This window comes from Carassius auratus, chromosome 12, assembly GCF_003368295.1.
Source record: "Carassius auratus strain Wakin chromosome 12, ASM336829v1, whole genome shotgun sequence".
In the NCBI taxonomy this organism is placed as follows: Eukaryota; Metazoa; Chordata; class Actinopteri; order Cypriniformes; family Cyprinidae; genus Carassius; species Carassius auratus.
In genome coordinates this window covers 4,852,656-4,865,225 of record NC_039254.1, presented here as the reverse complement: position 1 = coordinate 4,865,225, position 12,570 = coordinate 4,852,656, and the positions used below count along the sequence as shown (strand labels likewise).

Sequence of the window (12,570 nt, the reverse complement as noted above, 5' to 3'; positions counted from 1 at the left end):
ATGCGGTCAAAATGGAAATAAACAGCAGATAATAAATGACAGCAGGACCACAGTGTCTTGCATTGTAGATAGTGAGATTGAAAGGCAGATATAGCTAAATAAAAATAGATACATACTGTAGCTATATTTTTATGCATATTGATTATATTCACCACAATATCTTTTTACTCTGTTATGGCTTATTTTAATCAAACTGCAATTAAATAGAATCAAAATAGTTAATGTTTATGTAAAATAAAGTAAAAATAATAATGCTATGTTATTCACATAAAAATAACATAATAATAATAATAATAATATAGAAGTGTAATATTTTTAATTATGTACCTTTACATGAACCAATAAAAGAAATATTTAGCGACATATATTTAACTTAAATATTTTAATACATGAGAAAAATGCTACGTCCGGACTTCCGTGAACATTTGTTACTGATGATGTGAACAAATCATTGATTCTTGAATTACTACATCACAGATTACTCAATCACTGAATATTTGAGTTATGAATCAATTAATTGAAAAGCACTTAAAAGTGTGTTAAAATCATTATGATATGCACAGAAAATTACTGCAAATATAGCTTGACTATTTAATATATATGGTATTGCCCAACCCTAATAGTAGATTAAACAGAGTTGCATTTGTGAAGGCGAAAGTTTCTTTTAAAAGTAATGCATTACAATATTGTGTAACTTCATTAAATATAACTAATTGTGTTACTTGGTTAATTTTTTTGGAAAGTAACTTGGTATGTTACCATTGTGTTACTTTTTGTCAACTGGGCTGGGCTTGCTTATTTGTTTTTTAACAAAGCTGTTTTTTTTTCATGGCATTGGCAACTGTAAGTGCCTCTGTGCCTCTGCACCTCACTCCCATGTTTTCTCAACACAGGGTCAGGAGATATGTCAGTCAATGATAGGAAAACAAAGCAACTTGCATTAACCACTTGGAAAAGTAAATCAGATATTATGTTGTAAATTTAATCTACATAATCTGATTACATAATTTGCATTACTTGTTATGCATTACCCAACACTGGTGTCATACTAGCATTTCAAAACAAACATTGTGTGAATATAATCTTTTTGCATCTTTGTCATTCTGTAAATAATGTTTAAATGAATTTGGAATGAGTCACTTACTGGTCTGGGAGGTGGAGGCTCTGGTGGGTTCTTCATATAGATGTGTTTACCTGGTACTCCATTGGCTTCTGGTCTGTAGTCTGAGGAGCATATTGATTTTCACACAGAACAAAAGTGGCTGTTAATGAATAGATTGAAGACTTCTCAAAGGATTCATCAAGTGCAGCGATAGGAAGCATTGAATAACTGTGCTTGCAAGCAACAAGTAAACATATTAATTCTGTTGTTCATCTACCACTGTTTGCATATGCTAGTGGCTCAGCTCTGGTAACATTGCATAGCCTGCGACAGTCTCTTGGAGCTGATGGCCATATTCAGTGGCTTCCCAACAGACATTCCTTCAACTTCCTTTCCAAGCGGTAACATCTGGGTTGCCGTAGGAACGCAAGGCGAATACCAAACCCGCACAGCAAGGGCTAAGAGTCACCAAAGAGTCAAGACACCATAAAGTGCTGCTTTTCACTGAAGTTCCATTTATCCACACCACTTACAGTGGTGGCCAAAACTATTAGAACACTGGTATTTTCACCATCTAAAAATGGTTTTAAAATCAGTTATTTCTTTTTGCTTTTGCTGTAATGTGTCAGGAAATGACATGAAGAAACAGAACAAAACTGAGACAGACTAAATCCAGAAGAACTTTGGCAACGTCTGCAAGATGCTTCAAGAGACCTATCAGTAAAGCTAACTAAAACTGGTGCAAGTTCTGCTTTAAAAACAAAGGATGGTCACACCAAATGTTGATTAAATTTAGTTAATAGAAGTTTATTGAAAATCTAATTATGACATTATTTTTAACAGCATTTTTAAAGTGCCTAAAACTTTGGTTTCTTGAAGCATCTTGAGACTTTGCCACAGTTCTCCTGGATTTAGTCTGTCTCAGAACTGGCTCCTTGTGCAAACAAAAATCTCACTGGATTATTACAAGTAATGGCAAAATCAATGTTTGGACATGGGAACAGATATTTCCTACTGACACAATACAGCAAAATACAGAAATAACTGACTTGAAACCATTTTTAGCTGGTGAAAATACTAGTGCTCTAATAATTTTGGCCACCGCTGTACATTTCTCTGTTGGTTTACGTGAGTTATTGCATGTTGTGTTACATAAGTCACTCATCGCCCTTGATTTTTATCATTGATTTATCAGATGCAAGTTAACACAAGGTTGGGGAAATTTTCACATATGGGCAGGAAATTATGAAATCGTGCTGGAAATAAATGATAAATTAAAAGGCATTATACTGAACTTCAAAGTGTTGTTCTGTTGATAAGCTTTTTTATTTAATAGTTTATTCAAATGATGCCATTTGTGAATTTGATCAAAGAACGCCACCACAGTTTAGTCATGCATGTATCTTTTTGGCAAAGACGACTGCGATGTGAATGTTAAGTCTGGTTTTATTGTTACACTCATTCTTCAGTGAAATCTAAACAAAGCAGCTTGGCCTCAGATGGGGGTCTGGCAGAGAGAGAGAGCAAGAGGACAGAAGTTACTGAGAAACAGACAGGAAATGGTGAAGACGGGGGGAGGGGGGCTAAACACTTCAGCCATAACCCAATCACCCCCTAAACATGACACACATTCACAGCGGTGCTGTCAAACAACAAGATCAACAACCGTTATATATAGTGTTCCTGTAGCTCAATTGGTAGAGCATTGCGCTATCAAGGTTGGGGGTTTGAATACCTAGGAACACATGATTGGTAAAAATTGATAGCCTGAATGCACTGTAAGTCGCTTCGGATAAAAGCATCTACCAAATGCATAAATTTAATTTAATTTAAATTTATATGTGACAGGCAGTGCTTTAAGTGGGCCGGTACGCACCGGTACTCAGTACCGCCACTTCCAAATATAGCTCTTGAGCGTACCGCCACCTTTCCATGCGCCCAGAACGTGCTTTTAGCGTACCGGTGCGCTCATTTGGACATCTGTTTTAATAGAGGTTTTAATCTTTTGCCTGCGCTGCCGGTTTTAAGAGCACCCTTCACAATGCAAGCTTCCTAATTCGTCCCACCGAGAGCAAAATCTTGAGTAGTTATTTTCTGATAAACATTAAAAACTGTCTGCGGGGGTTGAGTCGTCCTGCAGCCCCCGCCGGATGCTCATTGGCTGCAGCATCTTTTTTCTAAGTACCAAAAAAAATACCGTAGGCGGCTAGGCACGAATTTAGATATTCATTTATCTAATTAATCTATATGCACAAAGACAATACAACCTTTTTGTCCCCTTTTTGTTTTAAAGCTTGATGAAGAGAGCGCAAGTTGCTGCAGCTGCGAGGAGGACAGTGATGCACGCGTACAGGAGTGATTGACAGTTCGCGGCACTGTGTACAAAAAATACTCCGCTACACAATTATTTCGTTATTTTTGTTTAAGCTTATTAGCGTCGTTAGCGTTACAGAAAGGTCTGATTTACGCACTGTTACAACAGTAATTATTATAAATATATTTTTTACAATGACATTTCAGTTCATGATTTTAATGATGTTGTTTCTTGTGGCAGACTAAAAAGTAATGACAGACGGTTGATCTTTGAATAAAAATGTGTTTAGTTAAGGTTTGAATTTGAAATCTTTTATTATCTTTTATTATTGGCTACGAAGTCTAATATCAGTAAATAGTCCCTTACCCCCCCCCCCATCCCCCTATACATACATATATATATATATATATATATATATATATATATATATATAGGCTATAATAGAGTACCGGCACCTCTTTTGGGCCACTTAAAGCACTGGTGACAGGCATCCTCACACCTGCAAAAGTTGCTGAAGGTAAATTAAGGTGAAGATTATAGACTCACCTCTGTCTGTTTTGTCTTGGTTTTGACATGTGACGATGACCTTGTTCATGTAGATGTATTCTTCATCTCCTCCTGCAAAATAACCATCATTAAAAGACTGGATTACAGATTACAGATCTGAATCCTGTTTTCAGTTGTGATTACATCTGAATCTTGTTAAAAGCTTTCTCACATGATTCCACAATTGTAGGTTTTTGCCATAGGAGCCCCAAAATTATGTGGACACTTAATTTAAATTTGCCAAAAAATCTATAAAAAGTCAAATTATTCATGATATTATTCATCATTAAATAAAAAGAATTAGATATCACAGCATTATAATGTATTTTATGAAAAATTACATTTAGCACTTTAATTTTTCATGAATTATATGTGTTTTTAAAAACCAGCTTTAAGTGAGCATTAGATGATGGCAAAGGTCAAATATTTTAATGCATGCTCAATTAAACATCCAATATCAACCATTACCTTTATACGGTATGTGATAACTATATATCAAGCATCTCTACAAAATATCAAACTAAGGGGTATTTATTTTACAGAAAAAAAGCCCACACAGATATCAAGTAAAACCTTTCATTTAAAACATGTTTGGCTACGTTTTAATTGCTAAAACATAAATATTGTCTGAATTCAAGGTAAAAAGAATTTGGACATTTTATGGTTGGTCAAACATTAGTGGGACATGTTTATAGTTGATGTGATGATCTACACCTGTGGTTACTCTGCTAGGACACCTGTGTATATTTGAGGAACTTATTTAATTGCCTATTTATTCAATAAATTCAATGGGATAGTTTCCTCAGAAATGAAAATTACCCCATTATTTACTAACTCTCAACCCATCCTATAGGTGTATGACTTTCTTCTTTTAGATGAATACAGTTGGAGTTATATTAAAAACTGTCCTGGATCTTCCAAGCTTTATAATGGCAGTGATTGCGGATTGAGATTCAATATTCCAGTAGAAGTTCAATAAAGTGCATCCATCCATCATAAAAAGTGCTCCACATGGCTCCCGGTATCCATATTTAAAACTTTATAAACTGTAATCTCCTGCTTCTGCTAACTGTCATACGTGCATTCCCAAGAGAATGGCGTTCAATCTCAATTCGCTTCAGAAGGCCTTTATTAACCCCCTGAAGCCGCGAGAAGCACTTTTTATGATGAATGGATGCACTTTTTTTTTGGACTATTGAATCTTTGTCCCAGTTCACTGCTATTATTGGAAGAGTTGGGACTTTTTTTGTAATATAGCTCCAATTATATTCGTGTGAAAGAAGAATGTCATATACACCTAGAATGGCTTGAGGGTGATTTTTTTTTTTTTTTTTTTTTTGAACTATCCCTTTAAGTGTGGCCTAATTGTCCAAATACTTTCGGGGTCACTGTGAACCTTGCCTGGAACTTTTAGGACTTTGACTTTTCCTCCCCTCATCTCATATTTAAAACTTTTTTCAGATTCTAGACCCTTTTATCTCTCACTCATTTTACTGAACATGTAATAGATTTCTGCTGTAGAGAAGAACAGTGAGAGTTTTGTGCTACATTTCTCTTGTGTAAGGGTCCAAAGGCATCTCCAGGCCCCCTCTTTCTATACACATCAAAGACAGGCCAGTGGGAGACATGAGAGGTCATATTCTATCAAAATAAAAGTGCTGATTTAGTCCTAGCCTGTAGGATATGGTTTTATAGAAATTGCTTGGCAACAGACAAAATTTTAGGGTGTTTTTTGGATCTTCAAAATAATTCAGATACACTAAATTAAGCATAGGGCACCAGATATTATCATGGGAGAAAAAAAGAACATGACAGTCCATAGGTAACACAGCTTTAATGCATTTTTTGGGGGGGAAATAAAATCCTGTGATGAAGCCAAAAAATGTTTTGATGGTACAGTGAAAACAGATTGGGATTTGGAGGATGGAAATGAAAGCTATTTATAAGCTGCTACTAAAAGGAAGTGAGTGTCCCTAGAGGATAAAAACAGCCTTGGAAAATGATACAGTTAGGAGCCAGGGGAGGAAGTGCACAAGCCCAAGACCAGAACATGAAAAACCTACAGCCAAGCTTGTGTGAAGAAAGAAGCACATGCACGGACCAAAATTACGGGCTCCTTAATAAGACAGAACAGAGCAGATTCTCTAAACAACACAGCGGCTATAAATGTACACACAACTTTTGCTCTTTGGGAGGACATTTGTTGGACCTTTTGCTACTTTCTATTTGTACCAGTAGAGTGCCTCTACATGAGCAGCACAAAACAAGTTCTGTCATATAATTGTGTTGACCATTGATTACATTAAGCTTAAATTTTTAAGGTGGTAAACCTGACTTAACAATACAAAAAATTAAAAAAAGTTTTGGATACCCCAAATCAGAAGGAAATCAGCCAACTAAGCTGAAATAATCTTAATGTAAAGTACTGTTGAACGTCTGGGGTAAGTAAGATTTTTAAAATAAAAAAATACTTTCATTTAGTAAGGATGAAGGATGATTTAGAAATTAACCTCAAAGGGGGGTTGAAATGCTATTTCATGCATACTGAGTTTTTTTACACTGTTAAAGAGTTGGATTCCCATGCTACACATGGACAAAGTTTCAAAAATTAAGTTGTACGTTTGAAGGAGTATTTTTGTTCCCAAAATACTCCTTCCAGTTTGTCACAAGTTTCGGAAAGTTTTTTTCGAGTATGGCTCTGTGTGACGTTAGATGGAGCGGAATTTCCTTATATGGGCACTTCTGCCGGAAGAGCGCGCGCTCCCGTATAGCGAGGCTGAGCAGCACAGACATTTCACTGATCAGAGCGATTCACTGATCAGAGCGAGAGCGTCGTGAAAAGTCACAAAAGAAGTGTGTTTTTGGTTGCCAGGGCAAGACAACCCTGCACAGATTACCAAAAAAAACAGCATTAAGGGACCAATGGATGGAGTTTATTTTTACAGAGCATCAACGGAGTTGTGCAAGTGTTTGTGTTTGTTCCCTGCATTTCGAAGATGCTTGTTTTACAAACAAGGCCCAGTTTGACGACGGATTTGCGTATCGTTTATTTCTTAAGGATGATGCAATCCCAACAAAAAAGGGTCTCGATCGTGTGTTGGAACCGGCTTCTTGAACTGCCTCCTTGTTAGTGCGTCCGCCTCCCATGCCGGAGACCCGGGTTCGAGCCCCACTCGGAGCGAGTCGTTGCTGCTGCTGCTCTCGTTCAGTTTCAGCCTCTGGATCATAAATAAATGGCTGAATCTGAATGTAAGCCATGGTCTGTTTTGGATGATGGTTTTTCCCTCACGGTAATGTCACAGCTTCCAGACGCGCTCAACACAAAATCCTACTGGTGCTCGTGATTCTTTAGCTCCGCCCACACGTCACGCCTCCAGCCGGTCGTGTTTTTCTGGGAAAAATCGGTACAGACTATCTTTCTCTTATGAATATAATAAAACTAAAGACTTTTTGGAGTTATGAAGGATGCAGTACTACTCTATAGGTACTCAAGATTAACAGGATATTGAGTGAAAACGAGCATTTCACCCCCCCCCCTTTAAAGGGACAGTAAAAGCATTTATAATATTACCAAAGAATTCTATTAACATTCTTTAAAGAATCTGAAAAAAAAACAATGATCACAGTTCCCAATAAAATATTAAGCAGTACAACACTGATGATAATGTTTTGTGAGCACCATGTCAATATTAGAATAATTTCTAAAGAATCATGTGACTGTCGTAAAGGCTGTTTATTAAAATAGAAAATTGTTATTTAAAATGTAATAATATTTCACAATATTACTGTTTTTGCTGTATTTTTGATCAAATAAATGCATGCAAAAGACTTAGTTCAAAAACTGTACCAGTTTTACTGTGTCAAGCCCAAATTATTGAAAGGTTGTATAGTAAATAATTACTCAATTCATTAATTGTTAGCGCTTTTTGGTGGTCCTTGTTTCATGGACCACCAATGGTTTGTAGATTTGAGAAGCGCTGTCTGGTAGAGAGTTAGTGTAGACATGATGTTATTTATGTACCATTGGAAGACGTGTACGACTGCAGCAGCTCCGTCAGAAGGCCCTTCTGCACTGTGGCATTTCCACTCAGCTTCTCTCCATCCAGGATCTTCAGGAACCTCTGCAGCTGGTCCAACAGCTGCTCCAGCACTGCACACAAACACACACACACACACACACACACACACACACACACACACACACACACACACACACACACACACACACACACACACAAGTACTGTACTGTGATTAGTAATAAAGAAAAGCATCATGTCAGTGCATTAGATCACAGTATATCACAGTAAATATATAATAAAGCTTACCCATACGAAAAGAAAATATATTTACCAATATATTTCTAAAATATATTGTGATATATTGTAATATATTATTTTCCCTTTTTATTTTCTAATATTTTAAATATTTGAATACATTTAATAATATATTGATGATACATATATTATACAATATATTGCAAAATATACAAATGATTGCCACTTTCAATATATTGCAATATATTGGAAAAAATAAACATATATAAGAATATATGCCTAATATATTACATGATATTTTCCAATATACTGCAATATATTTTTGTTTCATAAGGGTATCCATGCTTCATATTGTAAGTGGAGGATTATCTGCATTTTGGAAACATAAGTGAAGGTGTCAACAAAGTTTAAATTACCAAAGAGGACACTTGTTCCTGTGAAAGACACAGACTGTGCTTATCAAGAGCGAGCTACACTTTGTGAGCTATATTAAGCACACGAAACCAAGTAGATTTTATAATAACCGTCCATTTCCTATTTATTAAAACTCTGTTGGATAATATCTGAATGTTATGTTAATTGTTGACGACATCCGTGCTATTTGGTCTTTTGTGTCTTTGTGAAAAGCTCGCAACAGGTTGAGGTCAAGAACACGTCATGGGTTGAATGGGGGAGGCTTGACACTCTACCCACACACCCTCCAGGGGCCAGCAGCAAACTGGGTGTCCCATTATGAAGGCGATACTTGGTTTGTGAATAGCATTGCCTTATAACAGAGCAGAGCAGAGGAGAGCAGAGCAGAACAGACCTTACCGGAAAAGCTCAAAAAAGGAAATGAAACCAAAAGTAAAGATTATCATGAGTGATTTACATCACATCAAAACTCCACATTAGGTTATAAAGCACTGCTGCGTGTTAAACAAACCACTAACTCCTCTTTGCCCCAATGCATTCCATTAAGTCATATCAAAATATGCTATTTGTCTTCATTTTGTGGTATAAATTACAAATGAGTACTCACTTACTAACAGTCGCTCTCCTGTTCATTTAAAAAAAAGCTGGTCATCATACTTAAAATTTCAACATGATCAAATATGACATGTAATGCTACAGTGTGTTGAGGATGAGAGATGAGAATTGTAGTGTCTCGTTTTTGAGCATGCACATGGATTATACAATGTTTTATAAATAAACTCAGCATTTTCTAAAAGTGAAAGTTCTGGCCCCAGATGCCAACTGGGCATCAGAGCTAACACAGGAAGTACAAATAGCTATGATATGAAACATCTCACTGCCATCTCACTATTTATAAAATAGCATATTTCACTCAATGCTTTGCTATACTGGAGTATAGTCAGAAATAAAGGGCTTTCAGGGCCTTTGATGTCAAAACACTTTAGTTGTGACTATGTTTGTGATGCAGCCTCTCTTACCTTACTGGTTAAATATAAACTTCTCTTATTACTACTCTAGTGCATTGACCTATAAAACTACTTGACTCATGTTGATGTTTATTTCAGCCTTTACATATACGTTCCTCTTCCTGTGGAACCTTAGAGTTTTTGCCCTGGCTTTAAGAAAGGACAAGTGATGCAACAATAGATAACATCTGTCTTTTTTTTCAGTAGCAGTGTCTCTACTCAGATGATCTGCTATTTAGACAATAGAAAGAGAAGAATGAATGTGATCAAATAATTAAATTAGTAACACTGCATTACTCATTGTGATGACAAATGCAGACTATCAGCTATCTCAAGCATGCACAATGAGCCGAACGACATTTATTTTAGGAAAATTGACTTGAAATTGCATGCAGTGACACTAGTTTCACAGCAGAGTGATATGTGACATCTACCAGCAATTTTCTAAATATTTTATAATTATTATACACGTTCATAAGCTTAATTAAGAGACCATAAATAGGAATATAAATACATTTAACAATTTAATTTATCACAATAACTGCAAAACAGTTAATAAACAAAATAAATCGTTTGTCAACAACCATGAAAAAATTCATATATAAAGCTGCAAAACGACATCCATTTTTAGGTTTCCTACTTTGCATTCATAGTGAAACCAACACCATCTATCAAGACAAGTGTTATACATGCTGCTGCTGCTATTTTAATAACTGCCTATTATTACTAAGTCAATGGAAAATCAACATATCTGCAATTACTGTGAGAGTAAGGCATGCTTCAAGACATTTTAAGCGTTTAACACAATAGGAAGTCATAGTTTAGAAAGACAATATTTAATCAAACATTCCTGGCCGTCTCCTCTGAGGCAGATAACATCTATCCATCTCTGCATGCATAAATTACCCCTGAGAAGAACTCTTTCTGTATTAAAGATAAAATCACTTACAAAGATGGCAAACAAACAAACAAGCTCACTGGACATAACATATTAGTGTGTTCAGTACTCAATGTGCTTAATATATTCTATATATGCTGATATTTATATTTAAACTTTGTGATGATTATGACATATCAAATTTGATCCAAAGTAGATTGCATTACTATTTGTAGGAATCTGTTCTGTGCATAAAATGTGGTTGCAACACATACACATTGCGCGTAAACAGCAAATATTTACAAAAGAGTGTGTGGTTTTACTTAGCACCAACACCATGTTCACAAGAATTCACAACTTTCTTTGGTTTATCACCCACACAGGATGACCTTCAAACATGTTTTTCAAATGAACTTTGAATTTAATAACATATAAAAATATATTTTGGGAGAATGTTCCAACTGTTTTTGACCATACACTGAAAGACAATGGGGTTTTAACACAACAGTGGACACCACTGACATTCATTGTTTGGAAAAACCAAAAACTTGTTATACATGTTTGGAGTTTGCAATGACATGAGGATGAGTACATTTAGTTTACTGAACTATCCCTTTAATAGTATCATGCATTCTCTTCCTATGATGCTCAGCTGAGCTTCTGTCCAAACATTTTCTCTGCCGTGTGTTTTCAGAGATTGACTTCGATGCCCTTCTCTGGAGGGACCATGGGAATGTGGAGTCAGCTGACTGTAGTACAACAAGGGCCGAGTTTCCGTTGGTTAAAGTTTGGCCCCGAGTCCATTAAACACGGCAAACGGTGAGAATGAGCATCCACTGAAGCACTGAAACCGCTCACACTTCCTCCGAGTAATGAAACTTGGGTTTGACAGTGAAACGTTCGATTGTCTCCCACTTGACACTAACAAACTAAAAGTGCAGAGCATCATAAAATACATAAAATTATCAACAAATTTCATTCTGGTTCACTCTGACAAAGAAAGATCTCAGTGCTGACGGTACCTGTCTGGCTAACACTACAGCAGAGAGGGGAATTCTTTTGAAGTAAAAAAAACCCCACTTCCTTCTTCTAGGACAAATAATGATTGCGAATAAAGGTGTTTGATGGTGTTTTGTAAACCAGGCACTATTCCTGGACTTTCAGATCGCAGCTAGACAAAGAAATTCTTTTTCCCGGCTGATACGGAGAGCAAGTGTTTGGTGGAATGAGGAAGACCTCAGTAAAACCATTGATGCTGTGCTTGTTTGTCTTCCTCTTTCTGAATGCCTTTCGAACTGATTTTAGACACATGCTTATGGTAAATTGTAAGGTTAAGCACCGCTCTTCCCAGAATCAAAGCCACAGAGCGTTTGCTGTATCAGAGCTGGGATAATAAACACAAGTTTAAATCGAGCATTTTGATGCTGCTCTGGGTTGTGTTAGTGTCCTAAGTGGTTTGAATTTTAAAGACAATTCCTGTCTGACACTTAAAATACAGCCCGGCTCCAGCTGTGGCGCATAAACTTAGCTCAGCTCAAGGCGACGTATCATAGCACATCATTTCTTTGATTCCAGAGTCAAACCCTCAGTCTCTAAATTGACGGGCTGTCAGGCATGTGGGAGGCCGATCACAACAGTAGTGGCATGTTTTTTGGTGTTTGCTGTTGCAAAGCATTCTCAATTCTTTTTATAACGGCAACAGATCACACTAACCATCCTGAGACCACAGAAAAGCAGTACAGAACTGCCAATATGTTGTACACCTCTTGAAAGAACATGCTAAATGTCACATTTGTCAATATGCGTGCCGCATACACAATACACAAGATACACAAGATTTTAAGTAAGTGCATTTTAATAATTGGTGCTACAGTCTCAAAAATTTAAATAAAATATTTTTTAAAGTATATGCTCATTTATGAGAAAGTTTGCTATCCTAAAAGGATCATATAATTACTAAGGTTTATGATTTATTTTCCCCCTGAGGTCTATTTATATATGTGAAGTCATAATTTATTTTTGCGTCAACATTTTC

General features: G+C 36.3%; 1 protein-coding gene across 2 annotated transcripts in view; it reads right to left on the bottom strand.

Annotated features, from left to right (window-relative positions):
* Nucleotides 1-12,570, bottom strand: part of afap1l2 (actin filament associated protein 1-like 2) — a 35,110-nt gene that overhangs the window by 13,864 nt on the left and 8,676 nt on the right. For both annotated transcript variants that reach the window (XM_026276439.1, XM_026276440.1), the window contains exons 2-4: nucleotides 7,984-8,112; nucleotides 3,963-4,034; nucleotides 1,145-1,224 (exon numbers count right to left, since the gene is read on the bottom strand). In XM_026276439.1, coding sequence (XP_026132224.1) covers nucleotides 1,145-1,224; nucleotides 3,963-4,034; nucleotides 7,984-8,112 — 281 coding nt within the window. The remainder of the gene's footprint in view (nucleotides 1-1,144; nucleotides 1,225-3,962; nucleotides 4,035-7,983; nucleotides 8,113-12,570) is intronic.